Source organism: Mobula hypostoma, chromosome 6 (genome assembly GCF_963921235.1).
Source record: "Mobula hypostoma chromosome 6, sMobHyp1.1, whole genome shotgun sequence".
Lineage (NCBI taxonomy): Eukaryota > Metazoa > Chordata > Chondrichthyes > Myliobatiformes > Myliobatidae > Mobula > Mobula hypostoma.
The window spans coordinates 45,704,334-45,718,009 of NC_086102.1; the positions used below are offsets into that span (position 1 = coordinate 45,704,334).

The following is a 13,676-nucleotide window of genomic DNA, read 5'->3' on the forward strand; positions in this document are numbered from 1 at the left end:
TACTATATCCTATCTACCACTTTGTTCATTCCCCTAATCTGCAGAAACCCTGCTTGCTCAACACTATTTGCCTGCCCACCTATCTTCGTATCACTGCAAACTTGACTACAGAGCCATCAATTCTGTCATTCAAATGATTGAGATATTACATGAAAAGAAGCGATCCCAATACCGAGCCCTGTAGAGCATCTCCAGACATCAGCAGCCAACCAGAATCGGCCTCCTATTCTGACACTTTGCCTCCGTCAGTTAGCCAATCTTCCATCCATGATAGTATCTTTCCTGTACTACCATCGGCCTCATGTAAGTAGCCTCATGTGCGGTGCCTAGTCAAATGCCTTCTGAAAATCAAAGTGCACAACATCTACCGATTTTCCTTCATCTAGCCTGCTTGTTATTTCCTCAAGTAATTCCAACAGATTTGTCAGCTTCAGATCGCTAACTAAATCTGGTTCATTACACAACACCCAAACCACAATTGCTTTTCCCCAGAGGGTTCAACCTTGAACTGCTCTAAAAGCCATCTCACTGATATTCTACAAATTCCCTCTTGGGATCCAGCACCAACTTGATTTTCCCCAATCTGCCGACATATTGAAAATCTTATTGTAACATTGCCCTTATTACATGTCTTTTGTATTTCCCATTAAAATTTTAATCCCACATCCTGGCTATTGTTCTAAGGCCTATGTATATTTCCCGTTTCACCTGCCAATCTGTTGGGGTTATCTATTGTGTCCGGTACTCCCAATGCCTTCTCTACATTGGTGAGACCCATTATAAATTGGGGGACTGCTTCATCAAGCACCTCTGCTCCATCCGCCAAAAGCTGAACTTCTCGGCAGCCAAACAATTTAATTCCAATTCCCATTCTGACATGTTGGTCCATGGCCTCCTCTTGTACCATAATGAGCCCCCCATCAGAGTGGAGGAATAACACCTCCAATTCAATCTGAGTAGCCTCCAACCTGATAGAATTTTATTTTTTACCAAAAGGAGGAATCAATGTTCGTGCCCTTCCCTCTCCCCTCATTCTCACTCTTGGCCGCTTACCTCTTCTCCTCACCTCCCCCCTCCATACCCCTCCTCCTATGGGCCACTCTCCCCAGCTCTTTACCTTTCCTACCCACCTGGCTTCACCCATCACCTTCTAACTAGTCTCTTTCCCTTCCCCCTATTTATTCTGCTGTCTTCCCCTTCCTTTCCAGTCTTGAAGATGGGTCTCGGCCCAAAACGTCAAACATTTATCAATTCCATAGAGGCTGCCTGACCCGTTGAGTTCCTCCAGCATCGTGTGTGTTACTAGAATATAAAAGCACGGATGTAATGCTGAGGCTTTATAAGGCATTGGTCAGACCAAGCTTAGAGTACTGAGAGCAGTTTTGGTGCTATTATCTAAGGAAGTGTGTACTGGCACTGGAGAGGCTCCAGGAACAATCCCGGGGATAAAAGTATTAATGTTTGAGGAGCATTTGATGGCTCTGGCCGTGTACTCATCGGGATTTACAACACCAAGGGTGGGGTATCCTCATTAAAACCAAGCAAATATTGAACATAAGAATGGATATCGAGAGGATGTTTTCAATAGCAGGAGAGTGTTGTGCTGGGGGCACAGCCTCTGAATAGAAGGATCTCCTTCTAGAAAAAAATGAGGAAGAAATTCTTTAGCCAGATGGCAATGTGGACTGTTATGGTTTGCAACTGATGTTAAGAGTTAAAAAAAAAGGCAGAAAACAGACAAATTACAGGTTCATTAGCAGCAAGTGCCAGGTAATAATAATCAAAAATTTAAAAAGCAGAAATGGCTGTCTGCATTGGAAAGAAAGACAAGTTGTTCCATGCTCAGTGTTTATTTTCGATTAGTTTTATGTTTTGGAGTTAAAAAACATAACAGAGGCCAAATCAGTAAGTACATTTAAAGTATCAGTTGATGGATTCTTGATGGGTAAGGATGTCAAAAATTTAGGGGTGTCAGGAAAATGGGGCTGAGAAGCAAGATGACAGAACAGACTCGATGGGCCGAATGACCTAATTCTGCTCTATGTCTTATGGTGTCTACAATACTCACCAAATTTCTTATCTCGATGTTGTCACTAATTGAAAATACAGCACAATTCCAGAAGCAAACCAGACTCTACCCCATCACCTCTACTGTCCAAATAAATCAAACTGCTTGTCTGACATTTAGCACCAGATGAGCAGAAGTTCCCCGGGAAAAAACAATGCAATGATTTCAAATTGCCAACCTACAGCTTTGTCCTTCTTGGAAACTGCATTATGATTAAACATTATTGATGACAAATGAACAGGAGACGAATTACAGATCAGATGTGTCTCCGCATAATTCAATCCATACAACCCTCAACAACATCTAGTTTTGGCTTTTAAGAATCTGAATTTGTACCACTGCCTTTGCTGATATGCTTTTAGATGCAAGGCCCTAGGCTCTAGAGGCCGCACGGTAGTGTAGTGGGTAGCACAATGCTTTAAAGCACAGGCGACCTGGGTTCAATTCCCGACACTGCCTGTAAGGAGTTTGTACGTTCACCCTGTGATCGCACGAGTTTCCTCTGGGTGCTGTGGTTTCCTCCCACAGTCCAAAGATGTGCTGGTTGCTGGTTAATTGGTCATTGTAAATTGTTGCATGATTAGGCTAGGATTAAACTGGGGGGGGGTTTGCTGGGCAGTGTGGCTCAACAGGCCAGAAGAGTCTATCCCACGCTGTATGTCAATAAATAAATAAACAAAATTCTTTCCTTCAATCTTGTTCCTCAATTCTTTGCTTTTTCAAAACACTCCTTAAACTTTACTGGCTAAACTTTTATCTGTTATCACAATCTGGAGATATTACAGCAATATCCAATTGGTTTTTCAAATTTTATTTGATAAGAAATCAATGAAGTAGTTTGAACTGTTTAAAATGCTTGTATAAAATGCAACATTGTTGTGGAGACAATGTCATAGTGCAAAGTACATTTGATATCAAAAGTATGAGTACTATACACAACCTTGAAATTAGTCTCCTCACATGTAGCCACATAACAAAGGAATCCAATAGAACTGACTGAAAAAAGAAAACTGTCAAACACCCAATGTGCCGGGGAGGGGGGGGGGGAAACACAATCGTGCAAATAATAAAAGTAAGCAAATAGCATTCAGAACTGAAGCTCACAAAAGTGAGTCCACTGCCGTGAAGCCGGACATCACCACAGCCGATTTAGGAGTCCATTAGTTACAGGCCACAGCCTCAGTTCAGCACAGAGACAAGCTTGCATTTAACACAAGTTGTAATACCATGCAATGCAGTTAGATTACACACTTACATAGCACAGAATTTGCAAGCTACTTGCTTTTACGACAAAAAGCATTTTCCTTCTTCACCGGTTATTTTAATCCACAAGCCATTCTTTCTGCTGTCACTTATCTCCTGGGAGCCAGCACACTATTCTGAAGGAGAAGGCTTAAAAAAAAAATTGGGGCCATATACTCAACTGATCCACAAAAGTACAGCAAGTCCATTATCATCAAACAAGACCTTTGTACTTTATGTTTTTAATTATTCACAGTGCTTGAATTATTACGTATTAGAAAATTGAGAGGAGCCTTTCTTAAGTCCAGCATGTATCATATTGATAGTTATTAAGAAACACCTTTTATAAATTTTAAACACCATACCTGTCAAATAAGTTCTCTTCCTTCCAAATCGATCAGAAATTTGTCCAAAGGTAACAACACCAATCAAAACACCAAAGAAATATACTGAGCTGGCCAGACTGATTTTGTACGAGTCATCTCCAATGAGGAGCCACTGTCAAATTACAACAGACATAATAGTGAGTATCAGTTCAAGTCATAGTTTAATTAATTCCAAATGGGTAAGCACTTCAGTTAAAGTTGAAAAGAGTAGCCATTTCTGGCTAGAAGGCAAAATACCAATTTTGATTTCAGACTGAGTATGACCTCATTTTCTAGAGTAATGTAATTGGGGGAAATGTACACAATTCACAACCACCAATATTGAGATGGGTTCATTTTAAGAGGCTGCTCTGATATGAAGTTCAGTTACCACACTTTGTGTTCAAGTTTGAGTACAATAAGTGAGTTGTTATGGATTTCCTTAAACATAAAACACCTCACATCATTTTATTTCTGAAAACCTACCTTGATGAGCCCAATGCTCTAGGACAATTCCAGACTTATTGGACATGTTGACCAATGCAGTCGCTTTAAAACTGCTGGAGTTTTGGAAGCAAAATGCCTTTGCATGGTTTGTACAGACAGAGGCCTAATTCACTCTGTGAGAAATCTCCGCTGACAACACCAATTATTTCTATGTGATAGTGTCACTCAGCAACTCCACGGTTGCAAGAGTAGAGAATCAACTTGAACACCAACCTTAATACGATAAATACTGATTGCTAACAACTCGCCTTCTGCAGACTTTTGGACTATCAGATTCTGAGCACGCCAAATAGTTGTAATCCTTGCTTGACCTTGGCAATGCTAAGCCATCAGAGCTAATGGACCACATGCTGTCCCTCCTGGGAAATTACCATCCTTGTTCTATTTTTAAAGAACTCCTCATGCAACAAATTCCTGGTCAAGTTCACATAGCCCTCACTAATGCATCTGTGAAGGACTACAGGGAGCTGCTAAAATGGCTGATGGTCTAACTCATCTAGGCAATGGTGCACCATTCCTCCTCCTTTCTCTACCTCAATAAGCCTGATCAGCAAGGACCCCAACATAAGGACACACACGGCTGTGAAACAGCCGATGCTGGGCTTGTGTTTTTACCATGCTTGCTTTGGTAGGAACGCGAGGAGGTGTCGACTACCTTGTAGCTTCAACAGTGCCAGCGCATCGAGACATCAGAGGTCTGTGAACACAGTGGGTTCCAGCTGCCAGGGATGTCTACTGTTCATTATGGACACCCTTTCAGAGCGACACTTCCTGTGTGACATGGATGCTCAAGTGAGGGTGCTGTCAGCATTGCCCATTGATGAGAAGGCAAAGAGCAATGAAACCTCACTGGAGGCCGCCAGCGACAACAGGATCTAGACTTACGGGACAGGATGGGTGACGCTCTGTTTCAGGGAGCGACATTACACATGGGAATTCATCCTGGCTAAAGTGGCCAAACCTCTGCTCGGTGCAGATTTCCTGTGTGCCCAAGGACTATTACTCAATCTGAAGAACTGCTGGCTTGTGGATGTCAAGGACTTTGTGTTGTCACCCTGCTCCCCCGGCAAGTTCCCCACAACGACTGTCAAGTGCACGCACCACTGTATGCAAGTTAACACAACCGCTGGGCAAATTTCCATACCTCACTGAGCTCTCATTCTCCACTACAGTCACAAAACATGGGGTCAAGCAACACATTTCCACGACTGGCCCACCAGTCCTTGCCCGTTCTGGACCCAGAAAAGCTGGCAACCACAAAGGCCAAATATGCCAATATAGAAAGACTTGGAATTGTACAACAGTCAAATAGTGGCTGGGCTTCTCCACTCCATACGGTCCCAAGTCAGATGGTGGTTGCTGGCTGTGTGCCAATTACTAACACGTTATCAAGGTCCCTACACCATTCACTATCTGGTCCCACACACCCAAGTCTCATTGGCATGTTTAGCCAGAAAATTAATTTTTTCCAAAGTCAACTTAGTTAAGGGCTACCATCATGTGCCTGTGTACTCAAGGGACACTCCCAAAACAGCTATGATAATCCCATTTGGCCTCTGATCTTCAGTGCATACCATTTGGGCTGAAAAATGCAATGCAGACTTTCCACCAGCTGCTGGACTATTACAAGACTTAGACTTTCTGATTTACCTGGATGACATTCTTGTTGCCAGTGCATCTAAATCTGAACATGCATCTCATCTCTGCACATTTTGAGTGCTTAAGCCAGCACAAGTTGATTATTAACCCTGCTAAATGCCATTCTGAGTTATCAACCACTGCATCTCTGCAGAAGGTGCAATACCCCTCCCATCAAAAATAACCACTATTATCGATTTCTCACTAGCCCACACTACTGAAAAACTACTGGTTTTTAGATGTGGTGAATTTCTATCATCACTTCATTCTGACTGCTGCTGAAATTATGCTCCCCCTGTATAGTGCACTCAAAGGCAATATCCCTGATCACATCAACACACATCAAAGTTGTTGGTGAATGCAGCAGGCCAGGCAGCATCTCTAGGAAGAGGTAGAGTCGACGTTTCAGGCCGAGACCCTTCGAGATCGACTGCATGACATTCTGAAGTGGGAGGGTGACCAGCCAGATGTCGTGGTGCACATCGGTACCAATGACATAGCAAGGAAGAGTGAAGAGGTCCTGGAGAGTGAGTATAGAGAGCTTGGTAGGAAGTTGAAAAGCAGGACCTCAAGGGTGGTAATCTCAGGATTGCTACCTGTGCTAGGTGCCAGTGAGGGTAGGAATAGGATGCTCTGGAGGATGAACAAGTGGCTGAGGAACTGGTGTAGGGGGCAGGGTTTCAGATTTCAGGATCATTGGGACCTCTTCTGGGGCAGGTGGGACCTGTACAAGAGAGACGGGTTACACTTGAACCACAGGGGGACCAATATCCTTTCAGGGAGGTTTGTTAGTGCTGTTGGGGAGGCTTTAAACTAGATTTGCAGGGGGATGGGAACCAGAGTGCCAGAGCTGACAGTGTGGCCGGGGTGAAAATAAATGATGTTGAAAGTTTAAGCAAATCCGCTGATAGAAAGGTTATGAGTGGTGGTAAAAATCTTCTGAGGTGTATATATTTCAATGCTAGGAGTATTGCGGGGAAGGCGGATGAGTTGAGGGCGTGGATTGACACGGGGAATTATGATGTTGTAGCAATTAGTGAAACTTGGCTACAGGAGGGGCAGGACTGGCAGCTTAATATTCCAGGGTTCCGATGTTTCAGATGTGATCGAGGCAGAGGAATGAAAGGTGGGGGAGTAGCATTGCTTGTTAGGGAAATATATTACAGCAGTGCTCAGGCAGGACAGATTAGAGGGCTTGTCTACTGAGTCCTTATAGGTGGAGCTGAGAAACAGGAAAGGTATGGCCACATTAGTGGGATTGTATTACAGACCACCCAATAGTCAACGAGACTTGGAAGAGCAAATCTGCAGAGAGATAGCAGGCAACTGCAGGAAACATAAAGTTGTGGTGGTAGGGGATTTTAATTTTCCATACATTGATTGGGACTCCCATACTGTTAGGGGTCTAGATGGTTTAGAGTTTGTAAAATGTGTTCAGGAAAGTTTTCTAAATCAGTATATAGAGGGACCAACTAGAGGGGATGCAATATTGGATCTCCTGTTAGGAAACGAATTAGGGCAAGTGACAGAAGTCTGTGTAGGGGAGCACTTTGGTTCCAGTGATCATAACACCATTAGTTTCAATTTGATCATGGACAAGGATAGATCTGGTCCTAGGGTTGAGGTTCTGAACTGGAAGAAGGCCAAATTTGAAGAAATGAGAAAGGATCTAAAAAGCGTGGATTGGGACAGGTTGTTCTCTGGCAAAGATGTGACTGGTGGGAAGCCTTCAAAGGGGAAATTTTGAGAGTGCAGAGTTTGTATGGTCCTGTCAGGAATAAAGGCAAATTGAATAGGAATAAGGAACCTTGGTTCTCAAGGGATATTGCAACTCTGATAAAGAAGAAGAGGGAGTTGTATGAAATGTATAGGAAACAGGGGGTAAATCAGGTGCTTGAGGAGTATAAGAAGTGCAAGAAAATACTTAAGAAAAAAATCAGGAGGGCAAAAAGAAGACATGAGGTTGCCTTGGCAGTCAAAGTGAAGGATAATCCAAAGAGCTTTTACAGGTATATTAAGAGTAAAAGGATTGTAAGGGATAAAATTGGTCCTCTTGAAGATCAGAGTGGTCGGCTTTGTGCGGAACCAAAGGAAATGGGGGAGATCTTAAATAGGTTTTTCGCGTCTGTATTTACTAAGGAAGCTGGCATGAAATCTATGAAATTGAGGGAATCAAGTAGTGAGACCATGGAAACTGCACAGATTGAAAAGGAGGAGGTGCTTGCTGTCTCGAGGAAAATTAAAGTAGATAAATCCCCGGGACCTGACAGAGTGTTCCCTCGGACCTTGAAGGAGACTAGTGTTGAAATTGCGGGGGCCCTGGCAGAAATATTTAAAATGTCGCTGTCTGCAGGTGAGGTGTCGGAGGATTTGGAGAGTGGCTCATGTTGTTCCGTTGTTTAAAAAAGGATCGAAAAGTAATCTGGGAAATTATAGGCCGGTGAGTTTAACGTCAGTAGTAGGTAAGTTATTGGAGGGAATACTAAGAGACAGAATCTACAAGCATTTGGATAGACAGGGGCTTATTAGGGAGAGTCAACATGGCTTTGTGCGTGGTAGGTCATGTTTGACCAATCTGTTGGTGTTTTTTGAGGAGGTTACCAGGAAAGTGGATGAAGGGAAGGCAGTGGATATTGTCTACATGGACTTCAGTAAGGCCTTTGACAAGGTCCCGCATGGGAGGTTAGTTAGGAAAATTCAGTCGCTAGGTATACATGGAGAGGTGGTAAATTGGATTAGACATTGGCTAAATGGAAGAAGCCAAAGAGTGGTGGTAGAGAATTGCTTCTCTGAGTGGAGGCCTGTGACTAGTGGTGTGCCACAGGGATCAATGCTGGGTCCATTGTTAGAACATACAAGGTAAATGGTAGGGCAGTGAGGAGTGCAGTAGAACAGAGGGATCTGGGAATACAGATACAAAATTCCCTAAAAGTGGCATCACAGGTAGATAGGGTCATAAAGAGAGCTTTTGGTACATTGGCCTTTATTAATCGAAGTATTGAGTATAAGAGCTGGAATGTTATGATGAGGTTGTATAAGGCATTGGTGAGGCCGAATCTGGAGTATTGTGTTCAGTTTTAGTCACCAAATTACAGGAAGGATATAAATAAGGTTGAAAGAGTGCAGAGAAGGTTTACAAGGATGTTGCCGGGACTTGAGAAACTCAGTTACAGAGAAAGGTTGAATAGGTTAGGACTTTATTCCCTGGAGCGTAGAAGAATGAGGAGAGATTTGATAGAGGTATATAAAATTATGATGGGTATAGATAGAGTGAATGCAAGCAGGCTTTTTCCACTGAGGCAAGGGGAGAAAAAAACCAGAGGACATGGGTTAAGGATGAGGGGGGAAAAGTTTAAAGGGAACATTAGTGGGTGCTTCTTCACACAGAGAGTGGTGGGAGTATGGAATGAGCTGCCAGACGAGGTGGTAAATGCGAGTTTTTTTTAAACATTTAAGAATAAATTGGACAGATACATGGATGGGAGGTGTATGGAGGGATATGGTCCGTGTGCAGGTCAGTGGGAGTAGGCAGAAAATGGTTCGGCACAGCCAAGAAGGGCCAAAGGGCCTGTTTCTGTGCTGTAGTTTCTATGGTTCTATGGTCAGGACTAACTGAAAGAAGAACTAGTAAGAGATTTGAAAGTGGGAGGGGGAGGGGGAGATCCAAAATGATAGGAGAAGACAGGAGGGGGAGGGATGGAGCCAAGAGCTGGACAGGTGATTGGCAAAAGGGATATGAGAGGATCATGGGACAGGAGGCCCAGGGAGAAGGAAAAGGGGGAGAGCGGGGGGAACCCAGAGGATGGGCAAGGGGTATAGTCAGAGGGACAAAAAGGAGAGAGAGAGAGAGAGAGAGAATGAATGAATAAATAATGGATGGGGTACAAGGGGGAGGTGGGGCATAAGCCGAAGTTAGAGAAGTCAATGTTCATGCCATCAGGTTGGAGGCTACCCAGATGGAATATAAGGTGTTGTTCCTCCAACCTGAGTGTGGCTTCATCTTTACAGTAGAGGAGGCCATGGACAGACATATCAGAATGGGAATGGGATGTGGAATTAAAATGTGTGGCCACTGGGAGATCCTGCTTTCTCTGGCAGACAGAGCGTAGGTGTTCAGCAAAACGATCTCCCAGTCTGCGTCAAGTCTCGCCAATATATAGAAGGCCACATCGGGAGCACCGGATGCAGTATATCACCCCAGCCGACTACTGCACTCAAAGGCAATACCCCTGATCACGTGCTTGACTGGTCAGCAGACATGACCAGGGCACTTGATGACACTAAACAAGCTCTTTCTAACATGATCCTACTGACGCACCCTCTCCCCCACAGCCATTACTACTGATGCTTCTGTGTGACCGTCAGCTGTTTGGTCTCTAGCTGGCTGTCCGCCATTTTCATTTTCTTTTAGAGGATCATCATTTCACAGCATTCGTTGACCACAAACCCCAATGCACACGAAGACCAAAACATTAGACCCTCGACCTGCACGTCAGCAATGCCACCTGGCCTACATATCAGAGTTCACAACTGATATACAACATACCAAGGGGAAAAGTAATGCAGTGGTTAATTGCCTCTCACGGCCAGCCACTCAGGCCATACACATCGGGGTTGACTCTGCCAGCATGGCAGCTGACCAAGCTACTGACCCAGAGGTCCAGGCTTACAGAACAGCAGTCGCGGGCCGGTGGTTGGCTGACACTAAGTTCAGGGAAGCTGGGGTTTCGCTCCTGTGCGGTCTCAACCGGTCGTCCTCACCTCAAAGTGCCCTCAAACTGGAGGTGGACTGTTTTTAACTCCATACATGGCCTCTCGCCTCTGGCTTGGAAGTCCTCACAGTAGATGGTTGGACTAATGTTTTGTGGAAAGGATGAAAAAAAGGACGCGATTGGACTGTAGCCTGTGTGGAGTGTCAGTGGGCAAAAATTAACAACCATGTTCAGACACCATTGGCACCTTTTGAAGTCTCCAAGCAACAGTTTGACCATGTCAATGTGGACTTTGTTGGCCCTCTTCCCCACACTCCCCCTGCCCCTCCTTCCCCAGTTTCATGTACCTCCTTACCATGGTGGACTATATCACCAGGTGACCAGAGATCGGCCATCTAGTGTCAACTACGGCCACAGACGTGACACAGACGCTCGTTAGCAACTGGGTTGCTCAGTTTGGCACCTTACCTGATACTTCCTCAACCTCAGTCCCCAGTTCATATCAAACCTCGGGCTGTGATGGTCCAGAACTTCCGCACTAGGCTACATCACACCACAGCGCATCACCCGCAGTCTAATAGCCTCTGCAAACAGTTGCTCCGCTCCTGAAAGACTGCTGTGAGGGCTTCCCTGACAAATGAGTGTTGGCATGTTCGTCTCCTGTGGGTCTTGCAGAGGCTGAGAACTGCTCCAAAACAGTCATCCACGGCTGCACAGACAGCCTTTGTGAGTGCCAGATGACTTTATTCCTGACACCATGACCGCCTGTTTGACCTCTCGATAGCATACCACCCTCCTCAGTAAATTCAATTCCTTTGCACCTATTCCTACCTCCCATCATGGCGTACAGCGCTCTTGGGGTTCCTGGTGACCTACATTCTGCCTCGTTTGTTTTCGTCTACCATGATGCACACCAACATCCCCTTAAGCCCCCTTACAGTGGCCTGTTCCACGTTTTGGAACGGAGAGAAAAGATGTTTATCATAGATAAGAGGAGTAAACATGAATGCATTTCAGTAGATCACCTTAAACCAGCCCATCAAGGCTTGGAGGAATCTGCTACCATGCCCCTGCCACCACGACACGGCCATAGACATGTCAACACACCCCTGGATGAGCCAGAGGTATCTGCTGTTCCTCCACCCATGGAACACAGGACCTGAGGCGGGTGGCCTCTGGAGAGGTGCACAGTGCCAGTGTTAGTGAATTTCTCCGGGGTGGGGGCTGTGTAGGATAATGTACATAGTGGAAATGTACATAATTCACAACAGACATTGAGTTGGGGTTCACTTTAAGGGGCTGGTCTGTCACGCTCAGTTTTTGGGGTACAAGAAATTAGTTGTTACGGTTTTTTTTAAACATAAAACACCTCATGTCTTCTTATTTACAAAAACCTACAATTTCAATACAACTAAAAACAGAACACCAAGGCAAATTTCCACTCTTTTCGACTCTGTGTAGTCAGTATGCTGCTCGCTTGAGTTATCACCTACCTCAGTAATAACAGATGAGAAACCAGGGTCAAAATGAATATGTTTTCGAATCTCACTTTCATTCGTCATTTTAAGCCAGTCCTTGAACTGCAGACTCTCACTGGTCGTGGTGTTACCTTGGCTTTGATCTGATGGAAGCGCCCCGAAATCCCAATGAAAAGTTGATGATGCTCCAATTATGGTCATTAAGACGAAATGAGTGGCAACAAAAATCTGGACAAAGACACAAGCCATTTTATAGTGAGTCAGCATAGCCAACGTCAGTGCCTTGCAAGAAACGTACACTTCCAGCAGGTACAGCCATGAGCAAACCTGCAGATACTAGAAATCTAAAGCAACACACACAAATTGCCAGAGGAACTCAGCAGGTCAGGCAGCAGCTATGAAAAATAGTAAACAGTCGACGTTTCTGGCTAAGACTCTTCATCGGGACATCTGAAAGGTCTCAGCCCAAACTTAAAACTATTCGAAAGTTCTCCAGTCTGCATACATCATAGTTACATAGTTATACAACTGAAGATAGAATTAAGATAAAACATATTTGCAGTAATATCACAATCAGCTCTTGCAGTTTATTCCCTAGTTGTTTCCAGCAAGCAACCATAGTTCCCTTGGAATTTAAATTTTAACTAACTTTCAGTGTATTTACATGTAATTTCTGAATAAAATCACAATGGTGAAAAATGTAAATGATGTCACAACAAGATAGACTAAACAACGTGCATTTTAATGAAGGACAGACAGGTTATGGGTGGATAGCTAGTTGATAACAGTAGAAAGAGAACGAGTTCCATGTCTCATATCGATATTACAAAGATAAACAACCTTCCTTCTAGATACAAGTCCTACTCAATACAGAACTAATGGTTTTACAATTTTAGATCTCTTGAAGGATTTAGTGAGCCTGACTGTCAGGAATGCAGTGTGGTATCCTGGAGAATGGTGGTAGCGAAAAGACAGGTACCTTGAAGACGAAGGTCAGCCATTGCTGGGGCGGACTTCAAGACAGATTAAAGCTTCCAGGCCCAAGAGCAGTAAATGAGCCTGTGTTCGGCCCCACTACTTCATGCAAGCCAAGATCATCCCCTCTCCCACCAAGCCCTTCCCATCTGCCTGCGCTTGACCCGTCACCTTTTCCTTCCATTGGACAGGAGGCGCAGGAGTCGTGCTTCCCATGTCACCAGATTCAGGAGCCGTTGTTGCCCTGTTACCATGGCACTCCTGGACCAGCTTCACTCACCTGTGGATTCATTTTTGGGGACTCTGCAGCTCATGTTCTATGTATTGTCTATTTTTCACTACTTGTAGAATTTTTCTCCTTTTGAACACTGGATCCTTGTCAAACTTTGTTGTGTATAGCATTCTATGGATTCTCTCGTACTTCTTGCAGATGTGGAAACCAAAGAAAGGGTGCAGACTTACAAGGATGTTTCCTGGATTGGGGAGCATGCCTTACGAAAATAGGTTGAGTGAACTCGGCCTTTTCTCCTTGGAGTGACGGAGGATGAGAAGTGACCTGATAGGGGTGTACAAGATGATGAGAGGCATTGATTGTGTGGATAGTCAGAGGCTTTTTCCCAGGGCTAAAATAGCTGCCACAAGAGGGCACAGGTTTAAGGTGCTTGGGAGTAGGTGCAGAGGAGATGTCAGG

General features: G+C 44.4%; 1 protein-coding gene across 2 annotated transcripts in view; it reads right to left on the reverse strand.

Annotated features, from left to right (window-relative positions):
• The window catches only part of LOC134348003 (solute carrier family 22 member 15-like), an 86,389-nt gene that overhangs the window by 63,156 nt on the left and 9,557 nt on the right, over window positions 1-13,676 (reverse strand). For both annotated transcript variants that reach the window (XM_063050735.1, XM_063050736.1), the window contains exons 2-3: window positions 12,026-12,238; window positions 3,676-3,808 (exon numbers count right to left, since the gene is read on the reverse strand). In XM_063050735.1, coding sequence (XP_062906805.1) covers window positions 3,676-3,808; window positions 12,026-12,238 — 346 coding nt within the window. The remainder of the gene's footprint in view (window positions 1-3,675; window positions 3,809-12,025; window positions 12,239-13,676) is intronic.